This window comes from Hypanus sabinus, chromosome 3, assembly GCF_030144855.1.
Source record: "Hypanus sabinus isolate sHypSab1 chromosome 3, sHypSab1.hap1, whole genome shotgun sequence".
Taxonomy (NCBI): Eukaryota; Metazoa; Chordata; class Chondrichthyes; order Myliobatiformes; family Dasyatidae; genus Hypanus; species Hypanus sabinus.
The window spans coordinates 94,551,657-94,566,377 of record NC_082708.1 but is presented as its reverse complement, the minus strand read 5'-3'; the positions used below and the strand labels follow the sequence as shown (position 1 = coordinate 94,566,377).

Sequence of the window (14,721 nt, the reverse complement as noted above, 5' to 3'; positions counted from 1 at the left end):
GGGCAACACATCACGCAGCATCTACACAAATGAGATTTCTCAGTTCGGCTGGGCTGCTTCCCCGAGACAAACACATGCTGGCTGAACCTGAGGGTTACATCTATAAAAACCTTCTCCAATGATATGCCTACTATTGTAATAAGACTCACTGGTCTATAATCCCCAGGGTTATCTCTACTCCCTCTCTTGAACAAAGGAATCATCTGGTACTACTCCTTTTCGATTTATACCATCCAGAGTTCTTGGGCCTTTCAATTATCTGGTTAGCCTGTTTAAGATAATTAAATATAGCACTGAGATAAAGAAGGAATGCTGCTTCTTTCCAGAAAGAATATTACTATTCATTTTAAGAGGACTACAATACAAAAACAAGGATGTAACACTGAGAGTTTATAAGGCATATATTTAGAGTCAGACCATACTTAGAGTACTGTGAGCAGTTTTGGTCCCCATATATATGAAATGATATGTTGTCATTGGTGCAGCAAGGTGGTTTATACAAATGAAATGAAATATATATGGAGCATTTGATGGCTCTGGGCTTGTGCTGACTGGAGTTTAGAAGAATGCGGGGAGGGAAGATATCAATGAAACTTACCAAATTTTGAAAGGCCTAGATAGAGTAGACATGGAGAGGATGTTTCCAATAGTAGGAGAGTCTAGGGCCAAAGGGCACAGCCTCAGAATGAAGGACATCCTTTTAAGAACAGAGATAGGGAGGAATTTCTTCTGCCAGAGAGTGGTGGATCTGTGGAATTCACCTGTGGAAGCTGTAGCTGTAGAAACACTGGGTGTACTTAAAGAGAAAGTTGACAGGTTCTTGATTAGTAAGGGCATCAAAGGTTACAGAAAAAGTCAGGATAATGGAATTGTGAGGGCAAAACAAATCAGCCATAATCAAATGACAGTGCAGAATTGAAGAGTCAAATTCTGCTGCAATGTCTTATGGTCTAATAGGAGAACACAGAACCAAGAGACACAATCTGATAACTTAATCCAAATCACTTAGAACTCTATCCTTAAAAATTCTAATCTGAATCTCGGTGCTAATATGAAATGCTGCACATGAGCAGTGAGATAAGCAGTCATAAAAGTAATTCAATGCTTAATGAGAAGCAAAAGAGAATTATTATTAATATTACTAATATGAATGCTATTGTCAAAGGCCGTATGTCTTACTCCTGGATATATAAATTCAGAAAACTTGTTCATTCACTTAATTAGCATTAAAAACAAACAAAATCATAAAAAACAAGAACATTACACACTGCTTGATTTACTTTTTAAAATCTTAGGGCAAAAGATTAATATTTATTTTTGGTAGAATGCACAAAGCAAAACAGTAAAATATAAAAGATCAAATACATTGTAATTATTGTGATTCTATTGTCATCTCAACATATAATACAAGGGTTAATTCTGTATGAAAATATAAACAACTTTCAATGGACTCATCAATGCTTTTCTAAAATTTTCCAGTATGTCCATGTGAAATATGATTGATAAAGCATACAAAACAGGACTATATTCTCAGTAGAATTTTAAGCTCACAAATATCCACTTGAAGTCTACCTATCTGATTTACTTTACCACTTTTTGGTATTGCTCAAGCATCAACCCTGACCCACGTTATTTTACAGCCACCATGGTCTCAAGTAACCCTTATAAACAAAATCTGAAATTTATCAGATGAACTCAAATCCACAATACAAACATAATGGGCTGAGGCAATGTAATAGTGGTGAGGTCACTTTTAGAATATTGTGTTGAATTTTGGTCATCCTAGTTTAGGAAAGTTGTCGTTAAGTGAGAAAGAGTGCAGAGCAGTTTTGAGGATTTTGCTAGGACTAGAGGAATTAACTTATGGAGAAAGGTTAAGCAGTTATTTTCATTGGCATGTAGAAGAATGAGGGTGACCTTATAGAGATGTACAAGATAGAGGGACATGCACAAAGCTTGGACAAATGGGACTTGCTTAGATGGGAATCTTTGCTGGTTTGGACCAGTTGGGCTGAAGAGCATGGTTCTGTGCTGCACAACAATGGGCTGTCAAGCTAGTTAGGGATTCCTTTTCTAGTCAGAGGTGCATTTCTTATTTAATATTAGCAAGGAACAAACAGCTGGAGGAATTCAACAGGTCGAGAGGCATCTGAGATGGAAAGGCAACTGTCAACATTGTGGGTCAAAGCCATGCATCAGAACTAAGAGTGACGAGGAAAGACAGGCACTACAAACAGGAGGGGGGATGAGAAAACAGGGGCTGGTAGGTAATGTGTGGTCCATAGAGGAGTGAAGGATGATGGGCAGGAGAAGCGAGGTGGAGGAAGTGAACTTACAAGGCAGAGGCATTTGGGTGACAGGTGGAAGCAGTCAAGGCAGATAGAGTAAGGTTAAAATTGGAGACAGAGGATGAAGGGTGAAGCAGAGACACAGACACTACAAGGGCTCTAATCTGCTAAATAAGAATAATGAGACTATTAAGGGAGAGAAAAGGAACCAATATTTGGGTTACAGGTAGATGGACAATATGAAATCAGCAAAGCAGCATTTAAAGTTCAGGTTAGGCACGGCAATATACATAAAATTACAAAAAAAAGCTTTCAAATTTTTCTTCCCATACTACCAATAAGGTCCAGTAATTTTATGAACTTTAAGTACGAACCCCATTTCCAGAAAAGCTGGGATATTTTCCAAAATGCAATAATAACAAAAATCTGTGATATGTTAATTCACGTGAACCCTTATTTAACTGACAAAAGTACAAAGAAAAGATTTTCAATAGTTTTACTGACGAACTTAATTGTATTTTGTAAATATACACAATTTTAGAATTTGATGGCTGCAACATACTCAACAAAAGTTGGGACGGAGTTAAAATAAGATTGAAAAGTGCACAGAATATTCAAGTAACACCGGATTGGAAGACTCCACATTAAGCAGGCTAATTGGTAGCAGGTGAGTTATCATGACTGGGTATAAAAGTAGCATCCATCAAAGGCTCAGTCTTTGCAAGCAAGGATGGGTCGTGGCTCACCCCTTTGTGCCAAAATTCGTGAGAGAATTGTTAGTCAGTTCAAAAGGAACATTTCTCAATGCAAGATTGCAGCGAATTTAGGTCTTTCAACATCTACAGCACATAATATTGTGAAAAGATTCAGAGAATTCAGAGACATCTCAGTGCGTAAAGGGCAAGGTTGGAAACCACTGTTGAATGCACGTGATCTTTGAGCCCTCAGGCGGCACTGCCTAAGAAACTGTCATGCTACTGTGACAATTACTGCCACCTGGGCTCGGGAGTACTTCGGAAAACCATTGTCACCTAACACAGTCCGTTGCTGCATCCAGAAATGCAACTTGAAACTGTATTATGCAAGGAGGAAGCCATACATCAACTCTATGCAGAAATGCCAGCATTCTCTGGGCCCGAGCTCATCTCAGATGGACCGAAAGACTGTGGAACCATGTGCTGTGGTCAGATGTGTCCACATTTCAGCTAGTTTTCGGAAAACACGGGCGTCGAGTTCTCCGTGCCAAAGATGAAAACGACCATCCTGATTATTATCAGCAAAAGGTGCAAAAGCCAGCATCTGTGATGGTGTGGGAGTGCATCAGTGCCCACGGCATGGGTGAGTTGCATTATGTGAAGGTACCATTGACTCTGAGGCATATATTAGGATTTTAGAGAGACATATGTTGCCATCAAGGCGACGTCTCTTCCCGGGATGTCCATGCTTATTTCAGCAGGACAATGCCAGACCACATTCTGCACGGGCTACAACAGCACGGCTTTGTAGACACAGTGTGCTTGACTGGCCTGCTGCCAGTCCAGATCTATCTCCTATTGAAAATGTATGGTGCATCATGAAGAGGAGAATCAGACAACAGAGACCACGGACTATTGAGCAGCTGAAGTCTTATATCAAGCAAGAATGGACAAAATTTCCAATTGCAAATCTACTACAATTAGTATCCTCAGTTCCAAAACGATTAAAAAGTGTTATTAAAAGGAAAGGTGATGTAACACAATGGTAAACATGCCTCTGTCCCAACTTTTGTTGAGTGTGTTGCAGCCATCAAATTCTAACTTTGTGTATATTTACAAAATACAATTAAGTTGGTCAGTAAAACTATTGAAAATCTTTTCTTTGTACTTTTGTCAGTTAAATAAAGGTTCACATGAATTAACATATCACAGATTTTTGTTTTTATTGCATTTTGGAAAATATCCTAACTTTTCTGGAAATGGGTTTGTATTTAATAGAGCATAACACAGTAAAGGCCCTTCAGTCTATGATGTGCCGAACTTTCATCCTATTTATCTAACACTTACATCCTACACAGAGTCTCTCCAGCGTCTCTAATTTATCTGCCTCTACCACCATCCCTGGCAGTGTGTCCCATGCACTCACCACGTACCTCTGACATCCCTTTTGTATTTCCTCTAGTCACCTTTTTTTATCCTGTCATATTAGCTATTTCCACCCTGGGATAAAGGCACTGGTTGTCCACTTGGTATGCTACTACCAGCTAGTACACGTGTATCAAGTCCTATCATGCTCTACCCCAAAGAGAAACACCCAATCTCACTCAACCTATCCCCATATGACAAGTTCTGTAATGCAGACAGTATCCTGGTGAATCTCCTCTGCATCCTCTCTAAAGTTTCCTCATCTTTTCTATAACGAGATAACCAGAACTGAACACCATACTCCAAATGATGTTGATAGAGTTCCTGCAACAGTCCCTCCTGGGTCTCCTGACTAATGTTTCTGACCACAAATGCTGCAGACCTGCTGAGTATTTCCAACATTGATAGTTTTTTAATGGGAGGTCAGCCACTGATTGGGAATTCCCCCCAAATGAGCACCATTTTGTATTTTGGTGGCAATGTATGTTTACTTGAAAAACTACTAAGCAACAACTGAAATTATAAGCTTAGCTGAAGCATATTTTATAGATCAGCCACTTCTGGGAAGTTGATACTTCGAAAATTATGCACGTCACAGACAATTGTATAAGAGATACAATAGACCTGTTCTGTTGACCTAATAAGGCATATATGGTTTCTATTGTACTTACCATCAACATTAGATCATCTCCTGTCACAACTGCAATCTTCAAGTCTAATTGTGCTTTCTCAACAACCTTCTGCAGAGCTGCAGCACAAGCCAAAGGATTCACACCACCAGCGTTGCAGACCACACGGATTCCTGAAGTACGAAATAATTAATGTAACTTCAGAAATGTATACCTCCTCCCTTTTATACCATCTTTTTATACCATCCATTGCTTCTATAATCTTTAACTTCTACCAGTATAATTTCAGCTGTCATCTTCTCAACAAACACTGATAAAATTACTCAAGGTCTTACCTTCACCTCAAAGTGAGTTACAGTCATTTGCACATGCATCAAGAAATCCAAGCAGAAGGTGTGTCACACCTGCCCAGTCACCTCCTCCTTTACCTTAATTCGGGGCACAAACTGTTCTTCCATGTGAGCCAACACTTTACCTGTGAATCTGCAGGGGTCTCCCACTGTATCCTGTGCTCCTGACGTGGTCTTCTCCACAAAGGCAATGTAGATTGAGGGAACCCCTTTGTCATGTACCTTTGCTCTATCTGCAAAAAGCAGGATTTCCCAGTGGCCCCCCAATTTAATTCCAATCCCCATTCCCATTCTGACAGGTCAATCCATGGGCTCTTCTGCCACAATGATGCAACTCTCAAGTTGGAAGAGTACACCTCCAACCTAGGTCAGATGGCATGAATGTTCATTTCTCTAATTTCCAGTAATTTTCTCCCCTTCCCCTTTCCCTCTTCTTCAATTGTCCACTCTGGCACCCTCCTACCTCTTCTCATCATCTGCTTATCACCTCCCCCTGATGTCCCCCTCCCCTCCTTTTCTGCCATGGTCCACTCTCCTCTGGGATGTCAGAAATATGCTTTTTTTTATACAGAGAGTGGTGAGCACATGAAAAACCCTGCTATAGGTTGTGATAAAGGCAGATACATTAGGGGTATTTAAGAAAATCTTAAGATAGGCACTTGTATGGTAGAAAAATGAAGGACAAATGAGAGGGAAGAGTAAAATTGATCTTAGACTAGGTTAAAAGGATGCACAACATTGTGGGCCGAAGGGCCTGTGATGGCATACAAGTCACAGCTTTTTGATAAGTAACCCACTATTTGGGTCTAAAGATTATAAACTGTAATTAAATTTATAAGAAAACAAGAAAAAGAACATACCTATAACTTCTTACCTCTTTTATGAATATCTTTAATAAATGGGGCCATTGCAACCTGCACAAAATCAGGTACATATCCAAGATTCTAGGAAAAAAGTGGACTATGTTACTTCAGAAAATCTGCAAATAAATCATGGCTAAAAAGTGTTCAGTGAACTTCATGCTATCATTGAAACTAAGTACTAGAGAGCATCATTGCACACACATCCAAATCAAGGGAACAGAAACATGCTCTGCTGAAAGAATGAGTCCTTTCCACACATTCTGCATGATTTGCAGAATATTTTCACATTTTTCTGTTTGAATTTCAGACTTCTACTGTAGCTTTCAGACAAAGGCAAGTTTTTTGAAAGTTAGATACTCTATTCTCCCTTTTCATGAAGTTTTAGCGAAAGTTAGTTCCACAACCCTCCTTTACCATGGAAGAAAGAAACTAAAGCGGGAGAAAAGAAACAGAGAAGCATTTCTGAAAAATAACAGGACAAATAAATATGTGACTTAGATCCTGAATAGCAGAACCAGAAAAGACATTTCACTGATATCGCAGTAGCAGAGAAAAGGCTGCTTTTAAGCAAAGAGCCAAATGACTGAAGGGCACATGAAACACACATGGAGGAAGTGGAGAAGATTTCCATTATATAAGAGTCAAGATGATGACAGAACAAATTCACTTTGCTGTATCTGTCACACAATGTAGAAAGTTCAGCCAATTATGCAGAATATATTAGAGAACTAGCAGCCAGAGGAGATTCACACAGCAACAAATCAAAATGAATAGTTGATTAGCACAGGTCTTTAGTACTAACCAGGTACTCCATCTAAGCTGGATGCTTTCCATGGTTAATCCTCCTCAGAGACTAAAATCAGAGTCATTGGGAGCTGTGCCTCCATGTTTTGAAGATCAAATGAACATAAAAGGCTTTGAGCTCCTTGAGTGAAACTTTATTACTTATGTCACTTTGTAATAAATGATAGCATTCAAGCATCCTTCAGTGATTCAAGTTTGGTCTTGAATTGCCACTTCGCACATGAAATGGCTTTCCAGAGATTGTACCTGGATCTCTCGTATTTTACTTGGTTACCAAATCTGAATGCCATTGATCTGGCCCTTGGCAGGTTGCAGATCTCATTGTTCATTCAGGGTTTCTGGTTGAGGCAGACTGAATGAATTTGTGGAGACACACTCATCTATGACTGTTGTTATAAAGTCCATGGCAACTATGGTGTATTCATTCAGTTCCTCTGATAAGCTCCTGAACACAGTCCTATCCACTGATTTGAAGCAAGAGTAGTTTGTCTTCTATTATACATTTTAATTATTTCCATGAAACTTCAGCTAACTGGGGCAGCAACTTAACTGAGCCAAAATGTACTGGTTCTAATGTGTCTCAGTTAACCAGAATCCATTGTAGTTCAAAGGAATGGAACACTGTCATGACCTGGGGAGGATGTGACCATAACTCTAAGTTTCTAGATAGTTACAGAAAAGGTTAAGTCTACACAAAGTACACTGCAGATGCTGGGATCAAAGCAACACGTACAAATAAATTGGAGGAACTCAGCAGGTCAGGCAGCATCCATGGAAACAAACAGTCAACGTTTCCATGGATGATCCCGACCTGCTGAGTTCCTCCAGCTTATTTGTACGTGTAAAGGTTAAATCTAGACGTCAAATGAAAATGCTAAATTAAGAGAAAGCCAACAGCCCAATACTACACAAGGGTTTCATTCCTGAGAACTGTCCCCAAGCCAATTTTTTCATTTTCTAGAGTAACCCAAGTCATAAACACTGAACTACATCTGCAATGCTTCTTTCAAGTTATTGAATAATCACCCTAAAGGTATTCATAATTAAATTAATAGAGGATATACTATCCAGTCATTAGTAACATGAAACATTATTATTACCAGTTTGAAATGTTTTAAAATGTACAGCAGAAGTTGTATAAAGTCAGATTTCTGTTAGTCAGGTTATTCATAAGCCAGAGAGCTTATATAGTTTTATAGTTTCTAGAAAGGCTGATTTTAATACCTCAGTCATACAGGACAGACACCAGCCATTCAGCCCAACTCATCTATGCTGTCTGTTGCCTTAACTAAGTTCATCCCATTTGTTTGCACTTGGCCCAGATCCTAAACCTTTCCTATCCAAGTAACTGCCCAAATGCCTTTTAAATGCAGTAATTGTATCCACCTCTACCACTTCCCCTGGCAGCTCATTCCATACAACCCCCAGCCTCTGTATGAAAAGGTGGCTATCAGGTCCCTTTTATATTTCCTTCTTTCCCTCACACTTTAAAACTCTTCCAGGGGAAGTGGCAGAGGTGGGTACAATTACTACATTTAAAAGGCATTTGGACAGTTGCTAGTTCCAGTTTCGGACTTCTCAATAGACCGTGGCTATTCACATTATCTAAGCTCCTCATGTTTTCAGAACCTTGAATAGTACAGCACGTCATGAGGCCTTCAGCCCACAATGTGCCAATCCATATAAACTCATACTCCATGATTAGTCTAACCCTTTCCTCCTACATATCCCATAACCCCCCATTTTCTTTTACCCACGTACCTATCTAAGAGACTCTGAAATGTACCTAATGCATCAGCCTCAACCATCTACCCAAGTTGTGAATTCCAGATAATTCCCACACTCTTGACATCTCATCTAAACTTCCCTCCATGACCTTAAAAGAACATCTTTTGGTATTAGCCATTGCTGCCCTTGGAAAAAAGGCACTGCTTGTCCATTCTATGATTCATATAGTCTTATATGACTCACAATGTCTCTCATCCTCCTTTGCTCCATTGAAAACCGCCATAGCTCGCTCAACCTTTCCACATAATGAAAGCCAACACACTATATATGCCTTCTTAAACTCCCTCTCAACTTACACAGCAACCTATGAAGGATCTATGGACTAGACTGCTAAGAATGCTGCTATGTACTCTGGCTTCAAGTTTGAAAATGTATCACTTCACTCTATCTGGCACTTGTCAGCCCAGCTCTATGTCTATTGAAACCAATGGCAACCTTCTACACTATCCACAACACCATCAACCTTTGTCATCCAAAAACTTACTGACTTGCCCATCCACTTTATCATCCAAGTCATTTATAAAGAGCAAAGATCCCAGAACAAAACCTTGCACAACAGCACACTGGCCACCGACCGCCCGGTGAAAAACACTCCATCTAACCACCCTCCGCCTTCCATGGGCAAACCAAGTCCAAATCCATGAGCCAAGTTTCCATGGACCCCTGCCTTCTGACTTTCTGAATGAGACTATCATGGGGAACCTTAGTAAAATCTGTGTACACCACATCAACCGCTCTACTTCCATGAATTTCTTTTATTACTTCTTCAAAAATAACAATCACAACCTACCCCTCACAAAGCCAAGCTCATTCTCCCTAATAAGACTATGCTCTCCAATGCTCGTAAACTCTGTTGATAAGAATCTTCTCCATTAGCTTTCCCACCACTGACATAAGACTCACTGGTCTATAGTTCCCAGGATTATCCTTATAACCCTTCTTGAACAAAAATACAACATTTGCCATCCTCCAATCCTCTGGTACTATTCCTATGGTCCGTGAGGACACAAAGATTATTGCTAACACCACAGCAATCTCTTCTCTTGTGTCCTGTAGTAACTTGGGGTTTATTCTGTCTGGTCCTGGGGACTTACCTATCCTAATGTTTTTCAAAAACTCCAACAATGCCTTTTTCTTAAAATCAATATGCTTCTATTTCATAGAATTATGTAGCTATACCACTGGTCTCTCTGTTTCTACAACACTCCTGAGGGCCTGACCATTTATTCTGTATTTATTCAGATGCTGGGAATTGTTCATTTCCACAGTGGGAAATACAACTAGAATATGCCTAATCAATCTGAAATTACACCACCCAGTAGCAACTCTGGAGTTGAGGGTTTCAGTGAACTGGAGAAAAATAAACATTAGTCCAGGACACTTTGAAAGATGAAGAAATTACATTAAATCATTTTTACTTATCTACCTAAAGTGACACCCCTCCTGAAAGCTGAGCTAAAAGAAAATGGCAGGAAGTCAGTTCGAGAATGAACTAAACTGCCCCACTAATTAAGCATGGTATTCTATTGCTCCCATTTTGCTTTGCAACCCTTAACCAACAAAAGAACCTTTAAAGTAACATTGTGGACTGCATCATGACTACATGCCAGCTGTTTTCATAACAGAAACATGTTCTCACAGGTGATTTGGCTTTAGCAGCAGCAAGCAGAGACATGGTGATTTCAGACAGGTAATCAAACACCAAGAAATCCAGGCTTCCACCATACACCAACTGTGGAACTAAAAGAGACAAAGGAAAATTGTTAAGACACACTTTAAAGTATACATGGTTATTTTCATATATATGTGCTGCATTACTGATTATGCATCTATCTTCATCTTTAAGTGATTTTAATTTCCCCAATTTTGATTGGTGCCAGATGTTGTAAAATTTGTTTGGTACATCTAGAACACTAGAATACTACAGCACAGTACAGGTCCTTCAGCCCTCGATGTTGTGCCAACCCCTACATTCCTTAAAAAAAACTAAACCCACACGACTCCGTAACCCTCTGTTTCTTTCATCCATGTGCCTGTCCAAGAGGTTCTCAAATACCCGTAATGTTTTAGTCTCCACCACCATCCCTGGCAAGTCATTCCGGGCACCCACAACCCTTTGTGTAAAAAACTTACCCCTAATGTCACCTCTAAACTTCCCTCCCTTAACATTGTACTTCTGCCCCCTTATGTTTGCTATTGGTGCCCTGGGAAACAGGTACTGGCTATCCACCCTACCTATGCCTCTCATAATCTTGTAGACCTCTATCAAGTCCCCTCTCGTCCTCTACACTCCAAAGAGAAAAGTCCCAGAAAAACAAAAATACAACATTTGCCATCCTCCAATCCTCTGGTACTATTCCTATGGTCTGTTTTTATCCTTTTCCATAGCTATGCTGAAGCTAAGGGAGTTGTGGTCACTTAGGGTTTCTTGACACAGGAGCTGCACTAGACCTTATATTTAGAATAACCATATAACAATTACAGCACGGAAACAGGCCATTTCGGCCCTTCTAGCCCGTGCCGAATAAGCCTGGCCAAGTGATCAGAGTTTCAGTGGAACAGCATTTTGAGGATAGTGATCACAGCTCCTTAAATTATATAAAAAGGGGTAAGAATAAACCTCAGATGAACTGCTAAATTGAGGACAGGCTAGTAGCAACAGTATTACACAGGATCTGGGCAGGGTAGATTGGGAGTGGCTGTTGTTGGGTAAATCCACATCTGTCACGTGGGAGTCACTTAAAGGCCAACTGGTCAGAATTCAGGACCAACATTTCCAAGAAGACAAAAGACAAAGATGGCAAGGTTCAAGAATGTTACAAATTTAGCCAAAAAGAAAAAAGAACTGCATGTAAGGTTTAGGAATTAGAAATGGAACAGGGTCCTTGAAGTACACAAAGAAAGCAGCAAACAACTTGCAGAGACTACAGGAGGATTTAAAAAGTTCATGAAATGCCCTTCACCAGTAGAAGTCAGGAAAATCCCAAAGCATTTTATACATAAATTAGAAAAACCTGAAGGTAACTGAAGGACAAGGAAGGGATGCATGGAGCCAAAGGAAGTAATCTTGCATCAGTGTTCATCAAGAACAAAAGGGAGAGTATAACGGAAAGATACGCCATTATTCCAGGGCATGTTGGTATCGAGGAGGAGATAGTGGATCTTTTTAACAACAGTAACGAGGACAAGTCCCCTGAAGTTATCATCCTACAGCATGCATATTTATCACACTTAAATAACAGCTACATTTTCACATTCATAAAAAGTAAGGATTGACAGTACTGCTCCTCTATTCATTAAGATGTAAATTAAGCTGTAATTTCATTGTTCTGCTCAATCCACAACCTAGAGCCATAGTGTAATACAGCACGGACACAGGCCCTTCAGCCCATCATGTTCATGCCAACCACAGCATCCTTCACTCTAGTCCTAGTTTCCCGTGCTCAGCCAATAACCCTTCAAGACTCTCTGAAGCAGCCTAAATGCTACACCTGTCCATGCACCTCTCCCTTACCTCCCGGGCCCCAAAAACAGGCCTTCCAGGTGAAGCAACGCTTCACCTGCATATCTGCTAGGACTGTCAATTGTGACCAGTGATCCTGATGCAGCCTCCTCTACATAAGTGAGACCTTTCGTAAATTGGGGGACCACTTCGATGAGCACCAACACACTACCAGCCATAAGTAGGACTTCCTGTGGCCAAACATTTTAATTCCAATTCCCATTCTGGAGTGTTGATCCATGGTCTCTTGTGCCAAGGTGTGGCCACCCTCAGGATGGAGGAACAACACTTTATATACCATCTAGGCACCCTCCACCTGATGACAAGAATATTGATTTCTCCCCCCAACCCCCACTATTCCCCATTATGGCTTTTCATTTCTTTTCTCCTCCCTATTACTTCCCTATTGGTCCTCTCCTCCTTCCCTTTCTCCTATTGTCCACTCTCGTCTCTTATCACATTCTTTCTTCTCCAGCCCTTCACCTTTCCCACTCACCTGGCTTTACCTATCACTTTTTAGCTAGCCTCCTTCCCCTCCCCCCATTTTTTTTATTCTGGCTTCTTCACCCTTCCTTCTCAGTCCTGAAGAAGGGTCTCAGCCTGAAACAGACTGTTTATTCTTTTCTATAGATGCTGCCTGAACCACTGCGTTCCTCTGGTGTTCTGTGTTTGTTACCTACCCAAATGCTGTTTAAATGTTGTAATTGTATCTGCCTCTGGTAGCTCATTTCAGATACTTATACTCTGTGTACAGAATCATAGCCAATCTCTCTCAATATTGCTCAGGCCCTCTAGTCTAGATAGCATCCTTCTTCTGAACCCTCTTCAGTCTGACCAAAACTGTACACAATACTCCTTGTGCTCTCACCAATGACTTATAGATGCAACATAATATCTCTAATCCTAAACGATGCACTGGCTGATGAAGGCCAGCATACTAAATGCCTTCTTCACCACCCTGTCAACTTGTCTGCCATTCAGTGAACTGTGTATGTGCACTCACAGGTCCTTCTGTTCCACAAGACTCATCTTTTGTCATTCACTGTAGACGTCCTACCCTGGTCTGACTGCTCAAAATGCATCACCTAACACTTATCTAAGTTGAAACCCATTTGCCATTCCTCAGTCCATCCGCCAAACTGATCCAAGATCTCTTTGCAGTTTATTGGAAATTGCTTCGCTGTCAACAAGACACCCTAATTTAGTATCATCAGCATAACTGCTAATAATTCCACGTACAGGCAGTCCCCAGGTTACGTACGAGTTCTGTTCCTGAGTCCGTCTTTAAGTCGGATTTGTACATAAGTTGGAACAAGTACATCCGGTATTATTTAGCATCAGTTAGTCAAACGCTTGTCTTAGTATATGGTATATATTTGACCTTTCTATGCATATAAAACACTTAAGAAAAGTATATATTCCAATAATTAAACCACTGCATTGCTTAGTAATAATTGTAGCTTTCATCAGGGCAGGACCTTTCACACGCTCCATTATTCTCACTTTATCTGTTATCCTTTAAAATTGCTCTGATTGTTGACCGACTGTAGCCTAACGCTTTTCCACTGACTGATGGCATTCCACCTCTTTCCAAACGCTTTATTATTTCCACTTTATTTTCAACTGCGATCGCTTCCCGTCAATGGAACAGAAACACTGCAGGTGGTGGGTCCTGAGTTCCGCTAGCTCCCGTGGTCTGCTGGGCCCTAAGGACCACCACACTGACACAGGCTAATTGGGACAAGTCGGGGTTGTGCTGGGTTTGGGTATTTGATCATCCACAATATTCCGTGTGGGAATTTAAACTGGAGGTGGCAGTGTTTTTTTTTACGAGGTCGAGTTGCAAGCTTGACATCAACCCAGAACGGATGGTATGAGAGTCACTGGATTGACATCAACCCGGCACTGGAGTGGTCTGTCACTGGATTGAACTCGGAAACCTCCGTTCTCGAGCCTGGCGCTGATCTCACTGCACCACCAGCCGACTGGAACGGGGGGGGGGTCAGGGTGAATCTTAGTCAGAAAAATTTATGCCAAATACAAAGTTAAACACTCAACACAGTGGCAACGGCAACAACTTAAAATGGCAACAATCTGACTTAAAATGGTGGATGGCATCGCAATCTGACTTAAAATGGTGGACGGCGTTCTCCTTCCTCAGTTCATAAGTACGAGTTGTCCATAAGTCGGACGTTCGTACTCGGGGACTATAACCATTTAACAATTACAGCATGGAAACAGGCCATCTCGGCCCTTCTAGTCCGTGCCGACGCTTACTCTCACCTAGTCCCACTGGCCCGCACTCAGCCCATAACCCTCCATTCCTTTCCTGTCCATATACCTATCCAATTTTACTTTAAATAACAATACAGAACCT

General features: G+C 40.8%; 1 protein-coding gene across 2 annotated transcripts in view; it reads right to left on the bottom strand.

The window, feature by feature from the left end:
* LOC132391519 (uncharacterized) overlaps positions 1-14,721 on the bottom strand; it is a 237,636-nt gene that overhangs the window by 188,200 nt on the left and 34,715 nt on the right. Inside the window, exons 2-4 of one of the 2 annotated variants that reach the window (XM_059964806.1) lie at positions 10,482-10,582; positions 6,262-6,331; positions 5,080-5,210 (exon numbers count right to left, since the gene is read on the bottom strand). In XM_059964806.1, the coding sequence (XP_059820789.1) occupies positions 5,080-5,210; positions 6,262-6,331; positions 10,482-10,582 (302 nt within the window). The remainder of the gene's footprint in view (positions 1-5,079; positions 5,211-6,261; positions 6,332-10,481; positions 10,583-14,721) is intronic. The other variant, XM_059964807.1, reaches the window with a different exon arrangement.